Source organism: Artemia sp. Qi Xiang Cuo, chromosome 18 (assembly GCF_049724085.1).
Source record: "Artemia sp. Qi Xiang Cuo chromosome 18, ASM4972408v1, whole genome shotgun sequence".
Lineage (NCBI taxonomy): Eukaryota > Metazoa > Arthropoda > Branchiopoda > Anostraca > Artemiidae > Artemia > Artemia sp. Qi Xiang Cuo.
In genome coordinates this window covers 12,766,288-12,793,324 of record NC_142811.1, presented here as the reverse complement: position 1 = coordinate 12,793,324, position 27,037 = coordinate 12,766,288, and the positions used below count along the sequence as shown (strand labels likewise).

Sequence of the window (27,037 nt, the reverse complement as noted above, 5' to 3'; positions counted from 1 at the left end):
GAGTAGGAGCTTCAATATGAAGAGTACATCCTTCAAGCAGCCCGAATGCACTATGGTCTCTCCAGGAAGAGAGCCAGAGAGCTCGCTTGGCTTATGGCGAAACGAAACGGACTTGCAAATCTGTCAAGCTGGGACAAAGAAAAGTCTACAGGCAAAGACTGGCTGTATGGCTTTCTTAGAAAATATCCTTCGATTTCGCTTCGAAGGATGGAACCTACAAGTATCCAGAAAAATCTTGGTTTCAATCGTGTTGCTGTAGACACTTTTTACAGGAATCTCGAAGAGTTGTATTCAAAATACATGTTCCCTGCTAACCGGATCTTCAACCTCGGTGAGACTGGGCTAACGAATGTCCAAAGCAAGTGTCAAAGAGTGCTGAGCACGAAGGGAGTAAAGCAGCTTAGTTCTACGACTTCCCAAGAGAGAGGAAAGCTGGTGACCATGGTGGGCACTATAAATGCCATGGGAGGATTTATTCCAGCCTTTCTGATTTTCCCACGAGCACGTTTTGTAGAAAGGTTTCTTGATGAAACCCCCCCCCCATAGACTGCTGGAATATCAAGTGGCAAGCCTGGAAATGCTTGGATCACAAAGGATCTGTTTTTGCTGTATTTGGAGCACTTTGCATCGTATGTCCATCCATCTCCTGAGAATCCTGTTATGATTCTAATGGACAATCATGAAAGTCACACAAGTTACGATGCAACTTTGTTGGCCAAAGAAAAGGGAATACATTTACTTACGTTCCCGCCGCACGCATAATCCAGTTTGCAACCTCTCGACGTTTCGGTTTTTGGACCTTTAAAGACTTACTGGTCACAGGCAATTGAGAACTGGTTGAGACTTCACCGTGGTCGAGCAGTGACGGAATATGAGATTGGTGAATTACTGGGGGTTGCTTTTCCTAAGGCCTTCTCTCAGACTAACATCACTAGCGGATTCTCAAAGCCTGGAATTTTCCCGCTGAATACTGGAGTGTGGCAAGAGTCTGACTTTCTTCCTGCTTTGCGACGAGAAGATACTACTTAGCCAGGAAATCAGTCTACCACTGCTGACGAAAATATACCAAATTTGCAGGAGCTTCGGTTGAGCCAGAGTCCCAGTGCTACGACCCATTCAACCTCGTTTCTTGTGGCAGAAGATATTATACCCCTGCAGAGTAGGGAAGCTACAAACAGAAAGACAGTTAGAAAGCCTGGAGTATCCAAGATATTGACTTCTACACCTGTAAAAGACTCGATCCAAGCTGCAAAAAACGAAAGGAAGAAAAAAAGAGAAGAAGGATCTTAAGAAAAGCAAGAAAGCGGCTCCTGCCAAAAAGCTGAAGATTTAGAAGAAAACTACCAAGAGATTGTTGACGTCCAGTGACGAAAGCGGAGATGAAGCAGGACCAGGAAAATTCTGAGTGTGACGACAATTCTGACGACCCCTTCTGCCCTGAAGATTTCCGATTGGCGGAAGAGGAGTATGTGACTCCCAGTATCTGTTCTGTTGACTTTGTTCTAGTCGGGTACAAGGGGAAAAGGGTTTCGAAATTCTACACTGGTGAAGTGCCTCAGACCGAGCCAGATGTCTAACTGTCAATTTTTTGAAACGAAACGTTCCAGCCTGGAGGTTTACGTTTCTGAAAGAGCGCAATGAAGCATATGTCGAAGTAGTGATGAAATTGCCAGTTCTAATGGTCTCGGGCGGAACTAAACGCATTGCCAAGATGATCAGCTTTGATGCGGACCTGACCAACTTCTGTTGAATAATTTTTTTAATAAGTCCATTGTATTTTTACAGTTTTATACAAGAAAATATACAAAGTTTTAATTGATTTTTCATGGTGTCCCAAAGTACACACCATCCTGACCCAGAGTACCCGCACAAGTGGTACTCTGGGACAAAACGGGACCCTCTGAAAAATAAGTCTTGCTAATTTTACTGCGAGCAATAAAAATCTGAGAAAAATCCCAGTAAAAGCCAAATTATTTTTGCCACAGATTGATGTTTGATACAAGAAAATCGGACTGTAAATTTAGGAGATATGGAGCTGTAAGTTGAACTCGTCCCAGGGTTCCCGACTCTCCCCTACCCCATATTTCCTGCCTGAGTAAACAAATTCTAAATCACCTAATTTCATGCTTCCTACCCCTGGGATATGGGTTTCTCAGACTTTTAATAAGTCCAGTTCGAATCATCAGAATTTGTCAGTCAAAATTTCAATATGAAAGTTATTTTTTAACGTCGCAAAATTCCAAGTTCCAATTTTCATAATCTTTAAATCATTGAAATTATTTTGGCCTCAGGAAAAGCAATGTCCCAAATTCCAGTGCAGGACGAGGACCACCACGTCTTCTTAAGTCTACACCGAAGCGCTTAAGCCGGCTTTGAACCGGACAAAAAGAAGTCCCTGGGACCTCCAGTATGAATCAAGGCTTTGTGCAATCTTGAGCTCATATTAGTCACAACATGGTTTTCAGCACTTGGCGATGCTCTTCTATCAACAAGAATTGAAATACTGCACAGATAGTTTCAGGCTTATTACCTCCAACTCATTATATATTCATGTCTACAAATATTATGCTACTACGTGGAAGTAGGCTAACCCATAGTAGAAAAATAAGCTAGTAAGAGGTTTTAAAGCCCGAAGACACCCTCCAAATCAGACTAAGCCCTGAAGAATTATCAATTAATCCGAATCCCATGCAAATGCTTTGTCCTTTACTAGGCTATAATTTCCTCGAGGAACGCCACTCCTCAAGTGGGGATAAAGTTGACTGCAAGCTCCCCAGTATTGCATGTACCAAAAAGTGTCGAGGCAACCCAATGCAGAGGCCCTTGTCCAAAGATCTGGATCTTACACCCTGCCGCAGTTTTCCTCCTATAGAGGATTCCCCCACGATGTTGTTCTGCGTCACCTTGCAACTTAACCCATTACTAGGAAGACATAAAAAAAAATTAGATAAAAGAATCCCTATGAAAAATAATAAGCTTAAAGCTCAATTTTAAAATATCAATATCACTTTTTGAACGCCATTTGCTCTTCTTTACTTCATTTTAGTCTTTCATTTATTTTTCTGAAGGCACAGACGTAGCGATTTAAGCTATTCGAAAAAAAAGTTTGTTTAACTGAACGTAAGGAGCAACACTAAAAACTTAAAACGAACAGAAATTATTCGTATATGAAACGGGCTGTACCCTCCTCAATGCTTCGCTCTTTACGCTAAAATTTTTTATTGTTTTAAAAAATAGAGTTGTGAGAAAGAGTCAAACTTTAGCGTAAAGAGCGAGGCGTTGCGGAGGGGACAGCCCCTTTGCATATACGGAATAATTTCTGTTCGTTTTAAGTTTTAATGTCGCTCCTTACTTTCAGTTAAAAAAAAACTTGTTTTTTTATTTAATTTCTGAATGTTTTTTTAATTAATGCAGGTTTTGATTTTGGCTTACCGTACATGAATAATTAAAACGAAATTTGCATATTAATTTCACTTTTTTTGGTTAAGTGGCTTTCTCGAAAGTTGTTTAATTTTATTTACGAACGTTTTTATTATTAATAAATATATGTAACTTACGAATTAACTTACGCAACGAACTCCAGTATTCATTTATTTTTATTAGGTATGTTAGGGGGGTTCGCCCCCCCCCTAGTCAATAACTCGCTCTTTACGCTAGAATTTGAATTTTTTTTCCAGCTCTTTAAGAATGACCTCTTAATCACAATGGCCGTTAATTAGAATAAATAGCTCTTATGAAAGTACTTAAAAAACCTTTAGCGTAAAGAGTGAGGTATTGCATAGGGGGCGAACCCAAGAATATACATAATAGTTTCTGTTCGTTTTCAGTTTTGATGTTAAAAAGTTTTCAGTTGAAAAGTTTTTCAGGTGAAAACTTGTTTTTTTTTATTTAATTTCCGATCGTTTTTCTAATAATGCTTGGAAATCCAGAAATCATAGCAATGTCCCCTCCCCAAGGAACACTTCCTCCATGGACAGATCCTCCCACGTAACTCCCTATCCATACCCCCCTCCCCCACTACCAGAATAATTCCCCCTAAAACCGCGTGTATACTTCCCAATATCCTTTACTATATGTAAACATTGGGCGAAGTTTATAACTTGCAGCCCATCCCCCGGGGACTATGGGGGATTATGTCACACTCAGACATAGTTATTATATTTTTCGACCATGCTGAACAAAATGGCTTTCTCAAACAATTGATCGGGTGACTTTAGGGTAAAAAGGAGAGTGGGAGGGGGCCTAGTTGCCATCCATTTTTTTTGGTTGCTTAAAAAATGCCCTAGAACTTTTAACTTCCGTTCGAATGAGTCACAGGTCGATACGATCACCCCTGGGAAAAAAAACAAATAAACACACATCCGTAATCTTTCTTCTGGCAAAAAATACAAAATTTCACATTTCTGCAGATAGGAGCTTGGAACCTCTACAATAGACTTCTCTGATACGCTGAATCTGATGGTGTTATTTTCATTAACGTTCTATGACTCTATAATAAGTCAAATTTTCTCAGGCACGAACTTTTGATGAGTAAGACTAAACTTCATGAAACTTATATATTTGAAATCAGCATAAAAATCTAATTCTTTTGATGTATCTATTGGTATACAAGTTCCTTTTTTAGAGTTACGGTTTCCGTTGAGCCGGGTCGCTCCTTGCTTACACTTCGTTACCACGAACGGTTTGAAAACCAACCATATTTATTCGATAATCGCTTATTTTCCTATGGCTTTCAAACTAGGAATTCTTTTTAGGTTAACGCCGATTTTTAGCTTTTTATAGGACAGCCATTTAGTTTGATTTGGAGTATTTCCACTAGAAATTTTGTGGAGTCACTTATTATAGTAAGTATACCTACCGAGATACATATCACATTTTATGCTAACTAATGACTTGACTTACCAAAGTGTTTCTGTTGGGTATTCATGTCTTAGAAATTTAAATAAATTTGTCAATAATAAGCTACCTTTTCTAGAAAAAGCCAGCAAATCATTTGAACATATTAGACATTTTGTGGTAGCGAATTGTATGTAAGGAGCAACTCGGCCCAATAGTAACCAAAACTCTAACTAAAGAATTTAGCAATTGATACGGTAAAACCATTGGCTTTCTTGATAATTCTTAATATATAAAATCGATTCAGTTTACGATTACAAAAACTAAGTTTACGATTAAATTACAAATACGATTACAAAGATTAAGTTTACGATTAAGTTTATTCGATTACAAAGGCTACGAGCCCAAGAAAATTTGCGTGATGTTTAGAAAAGACGGGAACCTCCTCGAAAAGATAAGCTATGTTAATGACATCGTCAGATTCAGCATATCAAAGAACCTTACTGTAGAGTTTTAAAGTTTCTATCTACAAAAATGTGGGATTTTGTACTTGTTGTTTTGCCAGAAGAAAGGTGCGGACGCGAGTTCATTTTTTTTCTTATTTTTCCAGGGGTGATCGTATCGAAACAATTCTCGTAGGAGATCGGGAGTGGGCCGTTCAAATAAATGTTAAAAGTTCCAGTGCCCGTTTTAAGTGAACTGAAAGTTTAGAGGTCAACTAGCACCCCCCCCCTCTCCCACGCTCCTTTCTCCCCAAAAGGTTCCGATCAGAACTTTGGGATAGCCGTTTGGTTCAAGATAGGTGAAAGGTTCAATAACTATGCCTCTAGTAATGAGAAGCCCCCACTGCTCTTAGGAACAGGGATGTAAGCTATTGAATTTGCCTATTGTTTAAATATTGTATTTGTTATTTGGAAACATATGGACATTTTGCGGAGGCGTTTTCAGAGGGGGAATTAATCAGGAGTAATTTCCAAAGAAGGAGGACTTTCCCGGCCTGGTTTGATAAACGATCAAAAATTAAATGAAAAAAACAATTTCTTTTCAACCGAAAATAAAGAAAATATCAGATCTTGAAACGAACAGACATTAATCTGCCTATGAAGGTGACTGCCCCTTCTTAATAGTAGAACGTGTCTTTAGATGCTGTGGTGGCAATAGGGATATCAAGACTGTTGGTGAACAAGTAAATGCTCAGTAAAGTAGAAAGGGTTTAAAATGGGTACGTGATAGTCATTCACTTATCAGTTTCAACCAAGTGAGAAGCGAAAGTCATCTTCAACAACGATGACGACTTTGGAAAAAAGATAATAAGAAAAAGAAGAAGAATATGAAAAAGATTGTAAGATCAAAGCAAAATCTGTTCTCATAAGACGACCTATCTCCCCCACAGGAAATCACATCCATTGATTACTTCCTTATTAGATCTATATAATGCTTAAAATGTTGACGTAAACGTTAAGAACGGCTACTAAGAACAGTTTCATCCTCAATAACCCCTTTCGGAAAATATACATTTTCAGATATTTTTCAATGAAGATTATTTCTTTAGTTTATCTTCCACATTTATCGATTTAAATGTAGTGGCGAAGAAATAAGTCCAATAATCAAACTCCCACCGTTGTTGAAGATACATCCAATGAAAAGTGTACCTTGCACAATTTGTTTAAACAAATTATTGTGCACATTAATGGAAAATGAGTGAGCACTAGCAACAATTGCTAGTGCTCAAACTATGCTAGCTACATACAATTTATTGATGACTCAAAAGTCTTATAAGGAATTGAGAGGTCATGGACTATGAATATTGATCGATGTAAATACTGATGGTCAGTTGACTCAGGCAGTGACCTAAAATTACCATTTGGTTGGTAAGTTAAATCATGAAAAATTTAATATATCCTAATGGTTGCCTCCAAAAGTTAAGGTTGACACAAAATTAACACTTGCCCCAAGTAATTTTATTTTTATAAAAACAAATGCTGCAGCATTTGACGCAACAGTCACCTTAACTTCGGCAATACTTCACGTCTGAAAACAACTAGTTGTGAGTTCTATGGCTTTGGCAATGAAAAATTTACGAGCCTATGGTAACAATATCAATCTTCTCATTCCTCACACAATCACTGATCAACGTCATGGTGCCACCAGTTGTCAAGGCTATACATATTCATCATTTATCAATAGATAAATCCCCTCAAAACTTGATTTGGGCTTTGTGAAGAATGATGATGCCGTTGGATCCTGGACCACCTCACAAACTTACTAGTGCCCTCAAGAAAAATACTCTTTTAAACTGAATACCCGCTTAAGACAATCACCTATTGGCTCCCTAGAGAGACGGGGGAGGAGTAAACGAGTAATGTTATCTCACAGTTAAAAAGAATTGGTTAAAGACATGTGGACGGGGTAATCACCGCTCGTAAAACGCTCACTGTACCTGTTATCTAGCAGTTCAAAATAAAGCGATTAAGCGTGTGTGTGTGAAATCGTGACCAATAACCTTCACTGAAGGCGACAGAAATAAGTTATACAACTAGCTTACGAGCCTACTCCAGATACTGACGATTAGTTGAGCGAAGCTAATTTTCACACGCCTGAGGTACACCTTATTCAAGGTTGGCTTGTAAGGCTCTGTTTTTAGCAACTTCGCTTAAAGGCTTTGCTCTGTCAAGAAAAAAGCTTTTATAACTCCTTTGATTAAGGGAAACGCTTGTATTTGTAAAAGATCAAAATAGTTGCCACGTCGAAACTGTCTTAGATCGATTGCAGGGGTTTGGGTTTCCAGAAGTTGCTGCGCGAGCTGCTCGATTTCTAACACGTTACAGAGGAGCAATGTGGATTTTCAGAGCACCGGAAAAACGAGAGCATGCAAATTTCTGACTGGTCTTACGCACTGCGTAAACAGAGGCAACATCTTGTTGTTAGGAAGGAGGCTTTTGTATTTTAAGATAATTACTAACTGGCTGTAGTGGGAGGAACTCACTCTACTGAAAAACAAACTTACTATTAAACAGTGGAGAGAATTCACGAGCGTGGGGGGCTCAAATTCTATGGAGGGGATTCTATGGGGGGATTTTCTTGTTGTTTTTCAATTTTATAATGGAAATACCAAAATAGCAGTTTTCAACAAAATTCCAGAAAATTGTTTATTTGTCAAACCTCAAGGGTGGGGGGGGGGGGTGTTTCCAAAGCCTATTGTGACAATGTACTGAAAGCCAATTTAAACAGCTTCCTTGAAACGTAATTTCAAAACTGAATCATTTGGTTGCAGAATAAATTTTGCCCATTTATTCAAAATTTTGAATAAATATTGTAACCAATTTTGTAACCATTGTGTAACCACTTGCTTGAAAACAAATTTTCCTACCCTTTAATATATTGGATAAAAGTAAACCGACTTAAAAAAGTGAAAATTATGTTCTGGCCTTGGGAAGGCATAGGGGTTTTGAGCCCAACTTATGTTAATTTCTGCTCGTTTTGAGTTTGACTCGGTTATTTGTTGTAATTTCTGTTAGTTTTGGGTTTCATTTATTTATCGATGCTGATTTGTGGTAGTTTCACGCTTGGTAGATTATTTGATTTTATTTTTACTCATTTTTTGGTTAATGGAGTTCTTTACTTTTATTTGAAAAACTTATTTTGTGGAAAAAGTTTTTTAATTAATTTCTGTTCGATTTATATTGATACAGTCTTTTCAGGGAAATAGAAAATAATATTTAAAAAATTTTTGTTTTTTTAAACTTTATAGTTTGGCCTGCTATTTGTATGCTGGAAAAAAATTTTCAGTAATTTTTAACAACACACCCTTTTAAAAATGTGGACACAAATAGTAGTGTTCAATTTCGTTTCATACCTCCTTTAGTTGACCTGAAATGGAAAACTTGATACTATTCTTAGAAAAATCTGCTTACTTTCTTTGATAGCTTGGATACACTTGCGCTTATTTGACCTGGTTAAATTTTAACAGCAGAAGTAGCCCCGAAAGTTTGAACATAATACCCTCAGTCGTTCTTGGGATACGGCTGAAATGCCTTATTGGGAATTAGCATAACACAGTGCATTTTGATTTAATCTTAAGGCAACAAGTTTTAAAACATAAAGGCAAATTGAACGGTGGGTGTGGCAGCGGGATTAGTTCCCCTCCAATCAATTTCGACTATTAAAAAGGGCATCAGCCCTTTCTATTTTCAATCGAATGAGCCCTTTTCGAAGTTCCTACGACAACTCCTTCAACACAAAGTGCCCTGGTCTAAACCACAACAAATACAAAAAATCATACATTATACCCACATCCATCTTTACTATAAAATTTTCAAGCCTTCCAATCCCTTTCGACTATTAAAAAGGGCACTAGGCCTTTCCATTTCCAATTGAATAAGCCCTTTTCCAAGTTTCTACGACAAATATTTCAATAAAAACTTTATGTGCACCCAGGGCATAACTTATAACCCTTGCCCTGAAGACTGGGGGAAGGAGTGTCCTGCTCAAATATATAATTTCCTGAACTTTAAACTACCTGGAACAAAATGGCTATCTCAAAATTTTGATTGGATGCGTTTGGAGAAATGGTGGGCGTGGAAGGGTTGTTAGTTGCCTTCCAATCAATTTTGACTATTAAAAAGGGCACTAGCAATTTAAATTTCCAATCGAGTGAGCCCTTTTTGAAGTTTTTACGACAACGCTTTCCATAAAAACCTTATATGCCCCCATGGCATAACTTATAACCCTTGCACTGAGGGCTGTGGGGAGGGGGGGTGTCATCCGCAAAGATGTAATTTCCAGAACTTAAAACTACGTTGAATAACATGGATATCTCAAAATTAGTATGGGTTGGTATGCGGGGAATGGTGGGCGTAAAAGGGGTTTTATTTGTCCTCCAATTAGTTTTAACTCTTAAAAGTAGAACTATGTCTTTGAATTTCCAATAAAGTGCACGCTTTTTGAAGTTTCTCCGACAACGCCTTCAATACAAACCTTATATGCCCCCATGGCATAACTTACAACCCTTGCCCTGGAGGCTGTGGGGGAGTGTCCTCTTCAAAAACATCAGCTACGCTGAACAAAGTGGCTATCTCAAAATTTTGATTGGATTTGTTTGGGGAAATGCTGGGCGTAGAAGGGGTGTTAGTTGCCTTCCAATCACTTTCGACTATTAAAAAGGGCATAAGACACTCCAATTTCAAATTGAATGAGTCTTTTTCGAAGTTTCTGCAAAAGCTTCTTCGATACGAAGTGCCCAGCTCTAAAGGAAAAAAAAATTAAAAAATAATATATTGTGCCAACATCGTGCTTATACGCCCCCAGGGCATGACTTAAAACCCTTGCCCTGAGGGTTGTGGGGGAGTGTCTTCCTCAAAAACATATTTTCTATCTGGAAATCAACTACGCTAAATAAAATGGCTATCTCAAAATTTTGATTGGATGTGTTTGGGGGAATGATGGCCACGAGGGGGGATAGTTGCCCTCCAATCACTTTCTACTATTAAGAAGGGCACTAGCCACTCCAATTTCCAATCTAATGAGCCCTTTTTGAGTTTTCTACGAAAACTCCTTCGATACGAAGCGTCCTGGTCTAAGACCACGAAAAAAAATAATACATTGTGCCAACATCGTTCTTTACTTAGGCAGCACTTTTGCACTGCCTATGTCGCGGATACACTTTCAAAAGTGCTAAGAAATGAATGCGAAATGAAAAATAAACTACTTTCTTTAGAATTTGGAAGGGAAATTTAATTATGTGAATCGTTTCTACAAAAAAGGGAAGAAATTAGATATCGAGTTTTATTTCTATTGTTATCTGTCTGTTGCAATGCCGATTAATGGAAATTTAGCCCTGCTGGTAACATCTGTCAGGAGAAAGAGTAGAAATTGAAAAATTAGTATTTCCTCTACAATAATTTTCTTTTTAATTATAAAGGTGTATAACGAGAAAAGTTTTCACTCACTGAAGAAAAGGAAGAAAGAGATGGAACTGATATAACAGAGAATCCCATTGAATTATATATTTTGAAGAGATTAAGTAAATAGTTTTAATTACTTGGTTACAATAGATTTATGTAGTTTCTATGTCAACTGAAATTAGTTAGTTTAACTTGTTCACCTAATAGCTTGTTCACCATAATATATACATAAGTAACTAAAAACTATTTGCATAATCTCTTCGAAATATGTAACTCAATAGAACTCTCTGCTCTATCAGTTTGATGTGTTTCTACTGTTTATATATATATATATATATATATATATATATATATATATATATATATATATATATATATATATATATATATATATATATATATATATATATATATATATATATATATATATATATATGTATATGACTTATCCGACTAAACAATCAATAATTATATATATATATATATATATATATATATATATATATATATATATATATATATATATATATATATATATAATATATATATATATATATATATATATATATATATATATATATATATATATATATATATATATATATATATATATATATATATATATATATATATATATATATATATATATATATATATATATATATATATATATATATATATATATATATATATATATATATATATATATATATATATATATATATATATATATATATATATATATATATATATATATATATATATATATATATATATATATATATATATATATATATATATATATATATATATATATATATATATATATATATATATATATATATATATATATATATATATATATATATATATATATATATATATATATATATATATATATATATATATATATATATATATATATATGTATATCCATTTTTAAAGTTCCTAAGACAACTCCTTCGATCGATATCAAGTTACCTGGTCTACACAAAAAAAAAGAGAAAAATAATAACACATTGTACCCACATTGATCTTAACTATAAAAATGTCAAGCCTTCCAATCACTTTCGACTATTAAAAAGGGAACTAGCCCTTTCAATCTCCAATTGAATGAGCCTTTTTTGAGTTTCTACGACAACGCTTTCTATAAACACCTTATATGCCCCCAGGACATAAATTAAAGCCCTTGCCCTGAGGGCTGTGAGGGGATTGTCATCATCAAATACCTAATTTCCATAACTTTCAACTACGTTAAACAAAATGGCTATTTCAAAATTTTGATTGGATGTGTTTGGGGAAATGGTGGGCGAAAGAGGGGGTTTACTTACCATCCAATCACTTTCGACTGTTGAAAAGGGCACTAGCCGTTTCAATTTCCATTCAATGATTCGTTTTTGAAATTTCTACGACAACATTTTCTAAAAAATAACTTATATGCCCCCAGGGCATAACTTACAACCCTTGCCCTGAGGGCTGTGGAGGGAGTGTCATCCTCAAAAACATAATTTCAAGACTTTTTAACTACTTCGAGCAAAATAGCTATTGATTGGGTGTGTTTGGGGAAATGGTGGGTGTGAGAGGGGTGTTAGTTCTCGTCCAATCACTTTCGACTATTAAAAAGGGCATATTAACAAGCATATCTACTACAAGCCCTTCTAATTTCCAATCGAATGAGCCCTTTCTGAAGCTTCTTCGAAATCACTGTCTATAAAAACCTTATATGCCCCCTTATATAAAACATTATATAAGTATAAACATATTCTTCATTTTTTGATAGATTTCCATTTATATACTGTGAGGAGGCGAGTTTAAATCATTATAGACATTCGATTCTGTTTATACGCCAGTACATGGAAGTGTTTATTTAATATGTGAGTTTTGTTTCCTATTTATTTATATTTTTGCTTTTGTTTTTTTCTTTCTCTTTATGTGTTTAGTATGTTTTATTTTGATTTAAGTTAAGTTTTTTTTTAAAAGAACATTTTTTGTTTCATTTTCTCTTTTTTCCGTTGAGAAAGGCTCCCGGACGTGGGGCCGAAATATTCGGAGTATGTTTGTTTAATTAAGTATTTATTTTATTGTATTCACTGCTTTATAAAAATTAAAACTCGTTTTCTTGTTTAATTTTTCATAAATGGCAAAGCAGTGTGGCCTAAGAAATTATTTACTTATATGCCCACGGGGCATAACTTACAAACCTTGCCTTGAGGGCTCTGAGGGGGTTATCATCCTCAAAGACCTAAATTCTAAAACTTTTAACTACGTTGAACAAAATGGCTATCTAAAAATTTTGATTTGATGTGTCTGGGGAAAAGGTGGGCTTTAGAGAGGGGTTAGTTTTCCTCAAATCACTTTCGACTATTAAAAAGGGTAGCTTTCGACTATAAAAAAGCCCTTTGAACTTCCAATCGAATGAGCCCCTTTTCAAGTTTCTATGACGAAACTTTCAGTAAAAACCTTATATGCCCCAAGGCATAACACAACCCTTACCCCAAGCGCTGTGGGGGGAGTGTCATCCTCTTAGATGTAACTTCCGGACCTTTAAACTACTTTGAATAAAATGGATATCTCAAAATTTTGATTGGATGTGTTTGGGGAAAAGGAGGGACTGAGAGGAGGGTTAGTTGCTATCCAATCACTTTCGACTATTAAAAAGGGCACTAGTCAATTCAATTTCCAATCACATGAGTCCTTATAGAAGTTTCTACGACAACGCTTTCTATAAAAAAAACTGATATGCCCACAGGGCATAAATTACAACCATTGCCCTAAGGGCTGTGGGGGGGGGGTGTTGTAATCATCAAAGCCTAATTTCCAGAACTTTCAACTGCGTTGAACAAAATAGCTATCTCAAAGTTTTAATTGTATGTGTTTGGGGAATGGGCGGACGTGAGAGGGCGGTTAGTTGCCCTCCAATCACTTTCGACTAGTAAAAAGGGCACAAGCAACTCATTTAGTCATTTAGAGTTCGCTGGACTTCCTTCCATACTGAAACGGTTTCACCCATAGGGCCTTTTCCTTCATTCCACATCTCCGAAAGTCCACAAAGGTCCTGTATTTTCATGACCTGATTTGGCCATGAATCACGTCTACCGTCCTTCAAGCTCTCCAAATAAGCTGACTTAAGAAGCCGAACTCTAGGTAGCCTAATTATCTTCTCCCAGAGTTTTACCATTCTAACCAATCTAACACTCCTTAAAGAGATTAAATAAAAAAAAAACAAGTTTTTTTAACTGAAAGTAAGGAACGACGTTAAAACTTAAAACGAACAGAAATTATTCCGTATATGAAAGGGGCTGTACCCTCCGCAACGCCACGCTCTTTATGCTAAATATTTCATTGTTAAAAAAAAATAGAGTTGTGAGAAAGTCAAACTTTAGCGTAAAGAGCGAGGCGTTGAGGAGGGGGCAGCCCCTTTCACATACAGAATAATTTCTGTTCGTTTTAAGTTTTAACGTCGTTCCTTACTTTCAGTTAGAAAAAGTTGTTTTTTTTATTTAATTAATGAACGTTTTTGAATTAATACAGATTTTTATTTTGGGTCACCGTACATGAATAAATAAAAAAAAATGGCATATTAACTTTACTTTTAGTTGGTTAAATGGCTTTCTCGAAAGTTGTTTAATTGTATTTACGAATGTTTTTATTAGTAATAAATATACGTAACTTACGAATTAAATTACCTAACGAACTTCTATATTCATATATTTTTAATACGTATATTAGGGGGCTCGCCCCCTAGTCAATACCTCGCTCTTTAAGCTAAAGTTCGAATTTTGTTCCAATTCTTTAAAAATGACCCCTTAATCACAAAGGCGTTATTTTTGAATAAATAGCTCTTATGAAAGTACTAAACAATCTTTGGCTTAACTTGCGAGGTATTGACTAAGGGGTGAACCCAATCATATACGTAATATTTTCTGTTCGTTTTAAGTTTTGATGTTGCTGCTTACTTTCAGTTGAAAAACTTGTTTTTTTTTGTTTTTTTTTTAATTTCTGATCTTGTTTTTAAATAATACTGGGAAATCCGGCGCCCCCTTCATAGCAATATCCCTTCCCCCATGAAAATTTCGTTCATGGAAAGATCCTCCCACATAACCCCCGACCCCCCCCCCCTACTACTAGAAAAAATCCCCCCTTAAAACTTCTGTATATTTCCCAATAACCAATACTATATGTTAACATTGGGTAAAGTTCATAAATTTCAGCCCTCCCCCCGGGGACTTTGGGGGACTAACTCATCCTAAAAGACATAGTTATCACATTTTCCACCATGCTGAACAAAATGGCAATCTCAAAATTTTGATCCGGTGACTTTGGGAAAAAAATGAGCGTTGGAGGGGGTCTAGTTGCCCTCCATTTTTTGGTCACTTAGTAAGGGCACTAGAACTTTAAATTTCCGTTCCGATTAGCCCTCCCACGATATTCTAGGACCACTGGGTCGTTACGATCACCCCTGGGAAAAAAAAACAAAAAAACAAATAAACACGCATCCGTGATCTTTCTTCTGGCAAAAAATGCAAAATTCCACATTTTTGTAGATAGGAGCTTGAAACCTCTACCAAAGGGTTCTCTGATACGCTGAATTTGATGGTGTGATTTTCATTAAGGTTCTATGACTTTTAGGGCGCGCAAAATTTTTTCAGGCCCGTAAATTAATGCTTAATTAAATAAACAAGAATGTTGTCCAAATGAAAGTAAAGTTCGAAAATAAGACTTAACAAGACAACTTAATGTTGTTCACAAGAATTACAAGAAAGTAAATTCAATAGAAGCTGGCATTAAATTTGAAATTTTTAGAACACCCAAATATACCGTTGTGCACAGGCCCGACGCTTAGAAAAGGAAGGAGGTTATTGAAGGACGGAAGACAAAACACAAAAAATATATGTTCTTTGGCCAACATTATTCAATATGTCAAGGGGGTTATTTGGAAATATATCAAAAGAATACCCCCTCTTTCCCTATCATCCTTCTTTTTATACATCCTTCTTCTTCTTTTTATAAGATATCGATATTTATTTTAAGATCCAAGCAAAATGTTTCCCATATCCCTTCTGCACTATCATTAACTGGAAACAAAATCCGGAATGAAATATTCTTACTCCGGGAATTGTGTAGAAGGTGGGATAAATTCTATGACATTTAAAAACATATTTTGAACAGTATGTAAACTTGGATTCCAATTTTTATTAAACTGAGTTCAAAGTTAAAATTTAAAAAGAATGTCTATTCATTAGTTTAGTTTTTATTTTTTTCAATTTTATTTTTATTTTTTTTTCAATTTTATTTTATTCCGCTTCTTCTGTTTATGTAGTGGGTAAGATAAATGGTAACTTACCCAAACCTTGCAAAATTTGACCAATAGAATATAAAGGTTTCAGACAAAGCCAGCTCGCTTCTTGTATAATTCCTAGTAAAATATCCAAGTCCATTCACATATGGGGCTCCAAAAACATAAGGCAAGTCTTCTCCATGAATACAGCCTAATCGCTGAAAATAAATTGAACCTTTAGAAAGTCGAATTTTCTATAATTCGTATTCTATAATCCGTCTGCATAAGAGTTTTATTGGAGGATATGTTTTGTAGCTATGGAAGTTCAGCAAAACTGCAACAGAAATTATTAATAATCATCAATCCAATCGGGAAAATCTTGATTTTTCGCATAGGGGAGGGATGTATTCTATGTCCCCCATTATTAGTTTTTAATACATCTCAGATATTGACAATTTTTTCGAGAGTCTACATTACACCTGCATGTCTCTATAGCTTTGTGAAAGAAAGAATCCAAGTCCAAGAAGCTTAAAAAGACAATTTTAGCAAACAGTTCACCCATTTATAGGGAAATGATGGCCCACACCCCGTGAATTTTATGTTTGGCTTCCATTAGCGTCAATCATAGTTTGGCTTTCATTAACATCAATCACTGTTTGGCCCTCTTGTATTTTGGCTCTCAGTCTAATGAGAAATCGTGGTACACCCCTTGAATTTAATGTTTGGCTTCCATTAGCACCAATCATTGTTTGGCTCTCTTGTATTTTGGCTCTCAGTTTAATGGAAAATCATGGTCCACACCCCTTGAATATAATGTATGGCTTGCATTAGAGCCAAACATAGTTTGGCCGATCTAGTGTTTTGGCTCTCTAGTTTATTGGGGAAATGATGGTTCACAACCCTATGATTTTTATATTTGGCTCCGATTAGCACCAATCATAGTTTGGCTCTCATGTATTTTGGCTCTCAGTTTAATGGGAAATGATGGTTCACACCCCATGAATTTTATGTTTGGCTTCCATTGGAGCCAAACATAGTTTGGCTGATCTAGGTTTTTAGCTCTCTAGTTTATTCAGAATTAATGGTTCACACCCCTTGAGTTTTATGTTTTACTTCCATTAGACACACACGTAGTATAGCCAATCAAGTTTTTGTTGAAGATCGTTTAAAGGAATTTTTAACGCCGGTCTAGGGCCAAGGCAACTTGTGAGAAATAGAGGATCGCTTTTGTTTCCTGGTTGTAAATATGTCTTATTCTCCTTATCAATCTATTTTCTATAAAGCTAGCAAGTTTTCCGTTTCTTTTTCCTAGTTTTTCATCCAACGTCATTTTAAATTGTCCAAACGAAAGTGTATTTTGGGTGCTAAAGCAGTCTAAGTTTTAATTTGTTTGGCTTCCATCAGCGGCGGCCTTTTTTTTCTACTGAGTGATTAAAACAGGTTATGATCAATTACTGAAATACTTCCTATTTTCTCCTTCTTTCTCTCTATTTTTTTATGACTTAGTTTTTAAATAGTATGAGTCTACTTCCTCCTTTAAAGGCCATGAAAAAGGTAATTCAGGAGAATGTGGGGGGAGGGGGGGGGAGGATTTTTTTAAACTTTATTACATGAAGTTACAAAAAAGTATTTTCCTAAAATCTAGAAAAATGTAATTTTGATTTTTTTTTTGATTTTCTTCAAAAGGAATACCAAAAAAGCGGTATTTTTAAAAATACAGGAGGAGAGACAATAACATCAGAGGGCCATTACCCCCTCCATATTACTCTCCCCAGTCTGCAAACTTGGCTATGGAACCTTTTTGAGGATCAGGGCATTTTATTTGTTTTCTGTTTGCAAGTAAGTACTATCCAATCTATCTTTTTTGAACGCTTGCAAATTTTTTTTCTTTCTACCTAGTTTCTCAGCCATCCCATCACTTAAAAATGTCCAGACGGGAAAGCTTTTCTTTCTTAAGCGCATATTGCTCAACTCATAAATCTAGGATAACGGTTGGTCATAATCCAAAGGGTAAAGTAGTATGCTGCTTTACAGGATATCCAATATATCCTTCATGTAATTTCAACACTCAACACGTATAAACTCTCTCATAAAATAATATGATTAAGTACTCTTGTTATTTTCAATGACTTTTAAAGCTTGGACAGACTTATCACATTGGTTGACGTTGAGACAACCAAAACATTGAAGGGGTTTGAAGATTTTGTTTTAGAGGAAAAGGAGTGTTTGATTTCAGGGGAGGATGAGTATAATATGGTTAAACCACACATTATTTTTGGCATGAATATCCAGATCATTTTTAAAGTGCAGCGATTTTTGCTGCACCAGAGGCATCAGTGTGGCTAGATGTGTTGCTACAAACTCTTTTTAGGGGCATCACTTTTAGGGCAAACTCTTTGTAGCAACACTAGGGGCATCAGTGTTGCTACAAACTCTTTTTAAAGTTTGATATTTAGGGTTAAGCATAATCTTTAGAACCACCTGAATGCTCCAAATGGGTACCTGGAGCCAGGCTTCCAGTCTCGACTCTTAAAATTTGGGGACAAGCTTTCAAAATTCGGGGAATTTTTCGGGCAAAACACGAAACGGAATTTCATTGCGAAATTCTGGGAACCCAAATTGGTTTTCAGGCTCCAGCAGGGCTTATATCCGTGTATTGAATCAAGATTTACAAAGCAGGTTCTTGAGCTGAAGCACGGTATTGGAACTCTTAACTGAAAACGCTTATTGCTGATATTGCGGCAAAAACTTCAAAATAGCTTTCAAAGTAAAAAGAAATTACTGAAATGTACTAAGGCACTTTGTTACTTTAGCTTTTACATTACTTTATCTTTGTTACTTTGTTCTTTTAGCCCGAAAACGAGGCTTTAATGTTGCTTATTTTCAGAAAGATGGCAAAGAAAGGCGAATAAAGCATGGAAAGCCGATAATCGTGTACAAAGCAATAACACCTGAAATGGACTTCTCCGAATTAATGAATATTATTCGGCAAGCGGACATGTATTTACACCAGGAATTAATTTAAAAAAATCAACTGAAAGTAAGGAGCAACATTGCAAATTATAGCGATCGGAAATTATTACATATATGAGACGGGGTTTCCACAGGATAAATTTTCCAGAGGAAATTTTCTGCTGAAGCAACTTTCTACTACACTGTGAAAAAAATTGTTTGAGATTCAATAAAATTGTTTGTAATGTTTATCAAGAGCGAAATTAGAATTTCAACAGCTTAGACTGAATATTGGAGACCATTTTGGAATTGCATTATCATTGTTGAATATCCAATCAGTTGAGAAACAAAAATGTTGGATTCCCATATCCGAACTGAATTTTCAAACACACCATGAAACCATTTCGATTAAAATAACCTGTTTGCGTCTTAAATTACATTTTTTCTACTGAAAATTGCATTAATCTTAATAATTTCCATATTTTGTTGGAATTCAATTAACAAGTCACAATTTCAACAGAAAAATTGGATTTTTTTACTTGTTTGAATTCGCACAAAATGTTTTGTTGGAAATCAATTTTTTTACAGTGTAGGGTGCGGGGTATTTGTGTGAAAACTTTTCTACAAAGGAAAGGCATTTTCGGAATAATTTTAAAAACAATCTTCTCATGAAAGTCCTTTCCAAATGAAAATGTGCTAAAAAAATACTTCATCTGGAACCGTCCGCAAGAAATTTTTCAGGGGAAATTCAGCTAGAATGGAATTGTCTGGAGGGTTTTTTTCCGCCGGGGCAGGTATTTTACGTGGGAATAACTTTACATGGAGGGATTGTCTGTAGGGAAAGGGAATTTTCCACGGAGGGGGAGCTGGAATTCCCGGCATTATTTAAATACGATCGCAAATGAAAAAAAAACTTTTTTGTTTCAACTTAAAATAATGAGCAACAATAAAACTGAAAACGAACATAAATATCAATTATATGAGGGGGGTTGCTCCCTCTCAGTACCTTGCTGTTTAGCTAAAGTTTGTCTTTTTATCCCGATTCTTTAAGAACGACTCTTGAAACACAAGGGCCAGCAAATTAGAATAACAAGCTTTTTAAAAGTTCAGAAAAACTTTAGTGTAAAGAGTGAAGTATTGGGTAGGGGGCAGCCCCCCTCCTTATAATTAATAACATTTACAGTCGAACAGTTGTACAGTCGCGAGATTTACAATCAAAAAGTTCGTGGTAACGAACTGTAAGTAAGGAGCGACACGGTTAGATAGTAACTGAAACTCTAAAAACTTATTTTTGATATCGATAGATATATCAAAGGAATTGGCTTGTTATGCTGATTCCAAATATATAAAATTCACTAAGTTAGTGTTACCAATCAAAACCTACAGGCTGGAGAAAATTTGCCTGATTTTCAAAAAAAGGGGGGGGGGTAAACACCCTTCAAAAATCAAGGAGTCTTAATGAAAATCACATCATCAGGTTCAACGTATCTGACCACTTATTATAGAAGTTTCAAGCGCCGATCTGCAAAAATGTCGAATTTTGTATTTTTTGCCAGAAGAAAGATCACAGATGCGTGTTTCCAGGGGTGCTCGCATCAAATCTATAGCCCTAAAGGGCTCATTCCAAAGCAAATTAAAAGTTCTAGTGCCCTTTTTAGCTGACCAAAAATTGGAGGGCAACTAGACCCCATATCACCCTCCTTTTTTCCTCAAATTCGTCTGATCAAAATTTTGAGATTGCCATTTTGTTCAGCGTAGCTGAAAGGTTGAATTAATTATGCCTTTGGAGATTTTATGACCCCCCACAGCCCCTGGGGGAAGGTCATTAAGTTACAAAATTTGCCCATTGTTTATGTATAGTATTCGTAATTGCGAAGTATGCCTACATTTATTTTTGTGGAGGGGGAGGGGGTGAATTTTCTGCGGCGGGATTTTCCACAGAGAGAAATTCCAACGGGGAAGAAAGTTTCTGGGTAGGGGGGAAGGGCTGGGTGACTTTAAAGGAGAAATATTACAATGGGGGAATTTGCAAGAATCCCTATACAAACTTCTTTTGATTAGTCTTGCTTTCTCTTTGCCGCCTCAATTTTACACGTGGGAATGTTAAGGAGAATTGTAGAGGGGAAATTTTTACCAGGATGGAGTTGTCTAGAGTGTCTTTTTGTTGAAGGGGGGATTTCTCATGGGAGAAATTTGCCATGGGGGAGTTTTCCACAGGATAAATTCTCCAGAGGGAATTTTCTGCGGGAGCCACTTTCTACTAGGGAGCGTGGTATTTGCGGGAAAACTTTTCCACGGAGGAGGTGATTTTCAAATTAATTTTAAAAGCAGTCTTTTCAAATGAATGTCCTTTTAAAATGAAAGTCCTTTTCAAATGTAAGTCCTTTTCAAATGAAAGTGCGCTAAGAAAAATTTTTCATCTGGAACCGTTTTCGGGGGGAATTTTCAGCAAGAATGAAATTGTCTGGGAGGAGTTTTCCAGGCGGGGGCAGTTATTTATGTGGAATAACTTTCCATGGAGGGATTATCCGTGGGGAGAGGAAATCTCCCATGGAGGGAGAGTCGAATTTAGGAGCAACATCAAAACTTAAAACCAACAGAAATTATTAATTATATGAGGGGGGCTGTCCCTTTCTCAATACCTCGCTCTTTACGCTAAGGTTTGACTTTTTGTCCCGATTCTTTAAGAACGACTCCTGAAACACAACGGCCGTTTCATTAGAATCATAAGCATTTTTTAAAAGTTCAGAAAAACTTGAACGCAGAGAGCGAGGTATTGAGAAGGGTGTAGCCCCCCTCAAATAAATTAATATTTTTTGTTCGTTTTAAGTTTTGATGTTGCTCCTTACTTTCAGTTGAAGAAAACTTTTTTCTTATTTATTCATAAAGAAAACGGCGATGTTAAAGTGTTATTTGTTTCGTGTCTTCAGAATTTCTTTCAAATTTCTGGATTCTCTTTGTGCTCCCACGTGGTGGATACCCCTGGGCCAAGTTGAAAGTTTTTGTTCGTATTATATTGTATGCTTGGCAAATTACACTGGCTTGGTTTATGGCATACAATTGATGGCGGATGGCGTTTCGTCATTTTCATTTTTTAGTTTCCACTTTCTTTCTCCTTCCGTTCCCAGCCATGGAGCTTTGTATTATTTGATATATCTGCTTTTATTTTTTAAGTTTATTGTTGAGTGGCTAAATTAATAATTTGTGTATATTTAAAAAAGTAAAATAATAAACTTTTGTATAACAAAATTCCTAGCATCTCTTCAAACTTACTACGTATATCCCTCAGGGAGACATAAGATTTTATCTTGTTTTAAATTATTGTCTGGAATAAAAGATTTGGAAATGCAGACTGTTTCTAGGATTAAAAAATTTCTCTGCTTTTTTGCAAATATTTTTTTTTTCAGAAAGAAACTCTAAACACAACAAATGCTAATAAAATAAAGAGAAAAGCTATTAATTTTTTTCTGTTGTGTAGAAAAAGAAAATATAATTTTGCAGTCATTTCCTATATCGTCAAAGCAAAAACAAAATCAGACATAAAAACTTTAAAATCTATTTTGTATTTTGAAAATTTTTATCTGGGGGATCTGTTTCAATCGGATTCTGACATTGTTTTTTTTCTTGTTTCAGGTGTTCTGCACATTCTGATAAAATTAAAAGAATGGTTGCCGTTCGTATTCGATGATATAAAGGAGACCTAAAACTTGGCAATAACTTTTAATATGCTCTAAAAAAGAAAAAGATTAAAATCAAACAAAAAAAAATAACAAACTTTTCATGTTTAAAAAAATTATATCCACTAGACCCGACTCCTGCTTTTTAGTATTACTTTAATATCTTAATTTCATGCTTTTTCTAGATTCGGATAAAATAATAAAAAGCTGGCAGTTTTTGTCTATGATGTTAAAAAATGAAGATCGAACTTGGTAGAATTTACTATTATGCTTAAAAAAAAGAAACAAAAAAAAACAAAAAAGAAAAAAAAACCTTTACAGTATTTTATGTTTCGAAAGATTTTGGCTGTTGGACCTGATTCTTCTAGTTTCTGGTATTATTAATTTAAGAAAAATCCTTTTCGGAAAAAATAAGCTTCATGAAGTAAGGTGAGGATCCATATTAAAACCCAAGATGAGCAGCCAAAAGTCACATGCTAATTCAAACCTTAAAAAGAACAGAGACCTCGATCAATCAGTAAATGATACCCCGAAACACACAGAAATAGAACGAATAAACGCATTATGCATAATGATAGCGTATAGATGATAAAATAACCCCCCCCCCAAAGAACAGAATTTAAAACGAGTTATCAACTCAGACTTACAAAAATATTGAAATATCACGAAGAGGAGGTAAGATAACGTCCCCTAAAAATTATAAAGGCGAGTACGTCATGTGTTCTTTTACTGAAAACGCTTTGAATTTCGAGCAGTGTTTTATGATTTCTTATTTTAAATTTTTTTTTCCTGGTTTATTTTAATTCCTGTTTGAACCCAAAACAAACAGAAATTAAAATAAATAACAGAGTCAAATTCAAAACGAACAGAAATTAATATGAATAGGGTTCTAAGCCCCTTTGCTTTCAAAAAGCCAGAATATAGTTTGTACTTTACTGAAAAGACTTCAAATGAATTTACTGAAAAAATGTGTATTGTCAGTTTAATATACATATGCAGATTTTTATTCCTTAGATTTTAATTAATTTTTGATTGCTTAAAGTTACAAAAATGAAAACATTTAAAAGAACTTTTTCAGTAAAGTACAAATTATGTCCGGGCTTTTAGAAAGCATAGGGGTTTAGAACCCTACTCATATTAATTTCTGCTCGTTTTGAGTACAAGGCCCTCCACCAAGTCGTCCTCAGTGCAAAAGAAAAAAAAAGATATAAAACAACAAAATCTAAGCTTTTAAAGTAAACTTGAAAAAGAGAGAACAGATTCAGTATCTGCTCTATTTTTGTAAAGCACACTTTGAAAGGTTAGATTTTTTTTTTTTTTTGCACTGAAGACGACTTGGCGGAGGTCGTTGTCAAAATATTTGCTTGTTCTTCTTCTTCATATTTTTCAACTGGCTAACAAAATGATGATTTTCCACCTTTTTGTTTTTATATTTAACTTATTATTTCCCTTCCTCTCTTAGTTTCTTATGCCAACTTTCTATAAAAAACCTTATATGCCAAAGGGAATAATAAATGGAGATCTTTACTACATAACTAAAATATACAAGAAAAGCACGAATAAATTACGATCCTTCTCCTGAGGGCTTTGGAAGAGGGTTGTCATCCTAAATAACATAATTTCAAAACCTTTCAACTACGTTGAACAAAATAGCTACATTACAATGTTGATTGGAAATGTTTGAGGAAATTATGGGCGTGGAGGGGGGTTCTCCCTCCGATTACTTTCGACTGTTAAAAAGGGCAATAGACCTCTTTGAAGTTTTTACAAAACGCTTACTATAATAACATTATTTGTACCCCAGGGAAAAGCTTACAACCTTAGCCCTGAGGGCTGTGGGGGGTTGTCATACTCAAAGAAAGAATTTCCAGACATTTCAACTATGTTCAACAAATTGGCTATACCAAAATGTTGATCGGAAGTGTTTGGGGAAATGATGGGCCGGGGGGGGGGGCATTTGCCCTGCGATCGCTTTCGACAATTAATAAGGGCACTAACCCTCTCAATTCCCAATTAAATGAGCCTTTTTTAAAGTTTATATGACAACACTTTCTTTAAAAACCTTATATGCCAACAGGCCATAAGTAAAAACCTTTGCCCAGGGGAATGTGGAGGGTTTGTCATCCTCAAGGACATAATTTCACGACCTTTCAACTACGTTGAACAAAATGGCTATCTCAAAGTTTTGATTGAATGTGGTCGGGGAAATGGTGGGAGTGAGAGGGGGTTAGTTGCCCTTCAATCACTTTCGACTATTAATTTCCAATCAAACGAACCCTTTTTGAAGTTTCTACAACAACGCTTTCTATAAAAACATTATATACCACCAAGGCATAGCTTACAGGCCTTACCCTGAGGGCTGTTGAGGGGTTTTCATTCTCAATGGCCTAATTAAAACGTTTAGAAAAATAGCAGTGTCAAAATGTTAATTAGATATTCTTGGGGAAATGGTAGGCGTAAGAGGAGAATTAGTTGTCCTCTAATCACTTTCTACTATGAAAAAGGGGACCAACCCTTTCAATTTCCAATTGAATGAGCCCTTTTTCAACTTTCTACGACAACGCTATCTATAAAAACGTTATATGCCCCCAGGGCACAACTTACAACCCTTGCCCTGAGGTCTGGGGGGCGGTCATCCTCAAAGACCTAATTTCCAAAACTTTTAACTACGTTGAACAAAATGTCTATCTTAAAATTTTGATTGATGTTTTTTGGGGAAATGGTGGGTGTGAGAGGGGGGTTAGTTGTCCTCTAATCACTTTCGACTTTTAAAAAAGGCATTAGCCCTTTGAATTTCCAATTGAATAAGCCCTTTTTGAAGTTTCTACGATAACGCTTTCTATAAAAAACTTATATGCCCCCAAGGCATAACTTGTAACCCTTGTCCTGAGGGCTGTGGGGGGAGTATTCTCCTCGAATACATATTTTCAAGATCTTTCACCTACGTTGAACAAAATGGCTATCTCAAAATTTTGATTAGATGTGTTTGGGAAAATGGTGGGCGTTGAAGGGGTGTTAGTTGCCTTTCAATCGTTATTGCCTATTAAAAAGGGAACAAGCCCTTCCAATTTCCAATCGAATGAGCCCTTTTCAAAGTTTCTACGACCCCCTTCGATACAAAGTGCCCTGGTCTAAAAGAAAGAAAGAAGGAAAGAAACTAAAAATAATACATTGTGCCAACATCGTTCTTTACTTAGGCAGCACTATTGCGATGCCTATGATTGTTGAAAAGAACTAATGAAAGTAGACCGATTGTTCAATATATAATGATTCTATTGCCTGAAAGTCTCAGTGATCCTTGATTTATTGATGTTATAATTGTAAAAGAAATAAGCTTTAAAATACATGTAGTTTTCCATAAAGCACAAATGAAGGCAGGGTCCTTGGAAGGCCAAGGGGTTTTAGCATACTCTTCTTTGGGGTGATTTTTGTGTGTTTTAAGTTTTACTTGATTGTTCGCTTTAATAACTAATCATTCTAGGATTCATTTACCCATTTGTAGTAGTCTATCTTTCTGTTTGATATGACTATTAATTTTAGCCACCGTGCTTTTTGGGTTCTATTTACTTATTAACAGAAAATTCTGCTCGTTTTCAGCTTGAATTATCATATGACTTTATTTTCATCGGCGCTATTTTCAATATGTTAATTTATTTTTTTTGAAAACCCCACTTTTGGAAAAAAAATCTAATTAATTTTTGCTTTCTCTTAAATAGTTTTTTTTTTAATAATAAGATTATTTATAAAGTTTTTTTTGTTTTTCTTACATAAGAACTGAAATTCTAAGTATAAAATACCAAGTATAATGCGTCAATTTACAAAAGCGTTTTGAGCAGTTTCATAATACCTAGAGGACCAAAACGTAAATTAAAAAAATATCAAAATTAACAAACTGGACCATCAAATGAGACAAGATCAAGAGGACAACCTGAAAAAAGTAAATTTACACTGAGTGAAAATGAACAAACTAGACCACACGTGACAAGAACAATCCAAGCATCAAAGACAAAGGGTATTAGAAAATATGACTTAAATAATGGTAAACGAAAATTAAGAATAACCTAAACTGCGGTTATAATACTTGACAGCGCCAATTACAACTAATCAAAAACGAAAGTAAAGAACAAAGAAATATGCGGTTAAAAGATAAATGACAGTAAGAATTAAGACGAATAAAAAACGAAAGTAAAGAACAAAGAATTACGCGTTTAGAAGATATGCAACAACATCAATCACAACGAATAAAAAACAAAAGTTATACCTAATGACTTAAGATTAAAGAATAAAGTAATGATTTTACTAATGCGTAAGTAGAGAATAAAATAGATATAAGCCTGCCGTGAAAGTGCAGAACAGAGAAATATACGGCTATAAGACACGCGACAACGACG

At 35.4% G+C, this 27,037-nt stretch overlaps 1 protein-coding gene across 1 annotated transcript in view; it reads right to left on the bottom strand.

The window, feature by feature from the left end:
- The window catches only part of LOC148941216 (neuroligin-1-like), a 284,000-nt gene that overhangs the window by 123,324 nt on the left and 133,639 nt on the right, over positions 1-27,037 (bottom strand). The window contains exon 5 of the mRNA XM_089104121.1: positions 16,084-16,235. Coding sequence (XP_088960247.1) covers positions 16,084-16,235 — 152 coding nt within the window. The remainder of the gene's footprint in view (positions 1-16,083; positions 16,236-27,037) is intronic.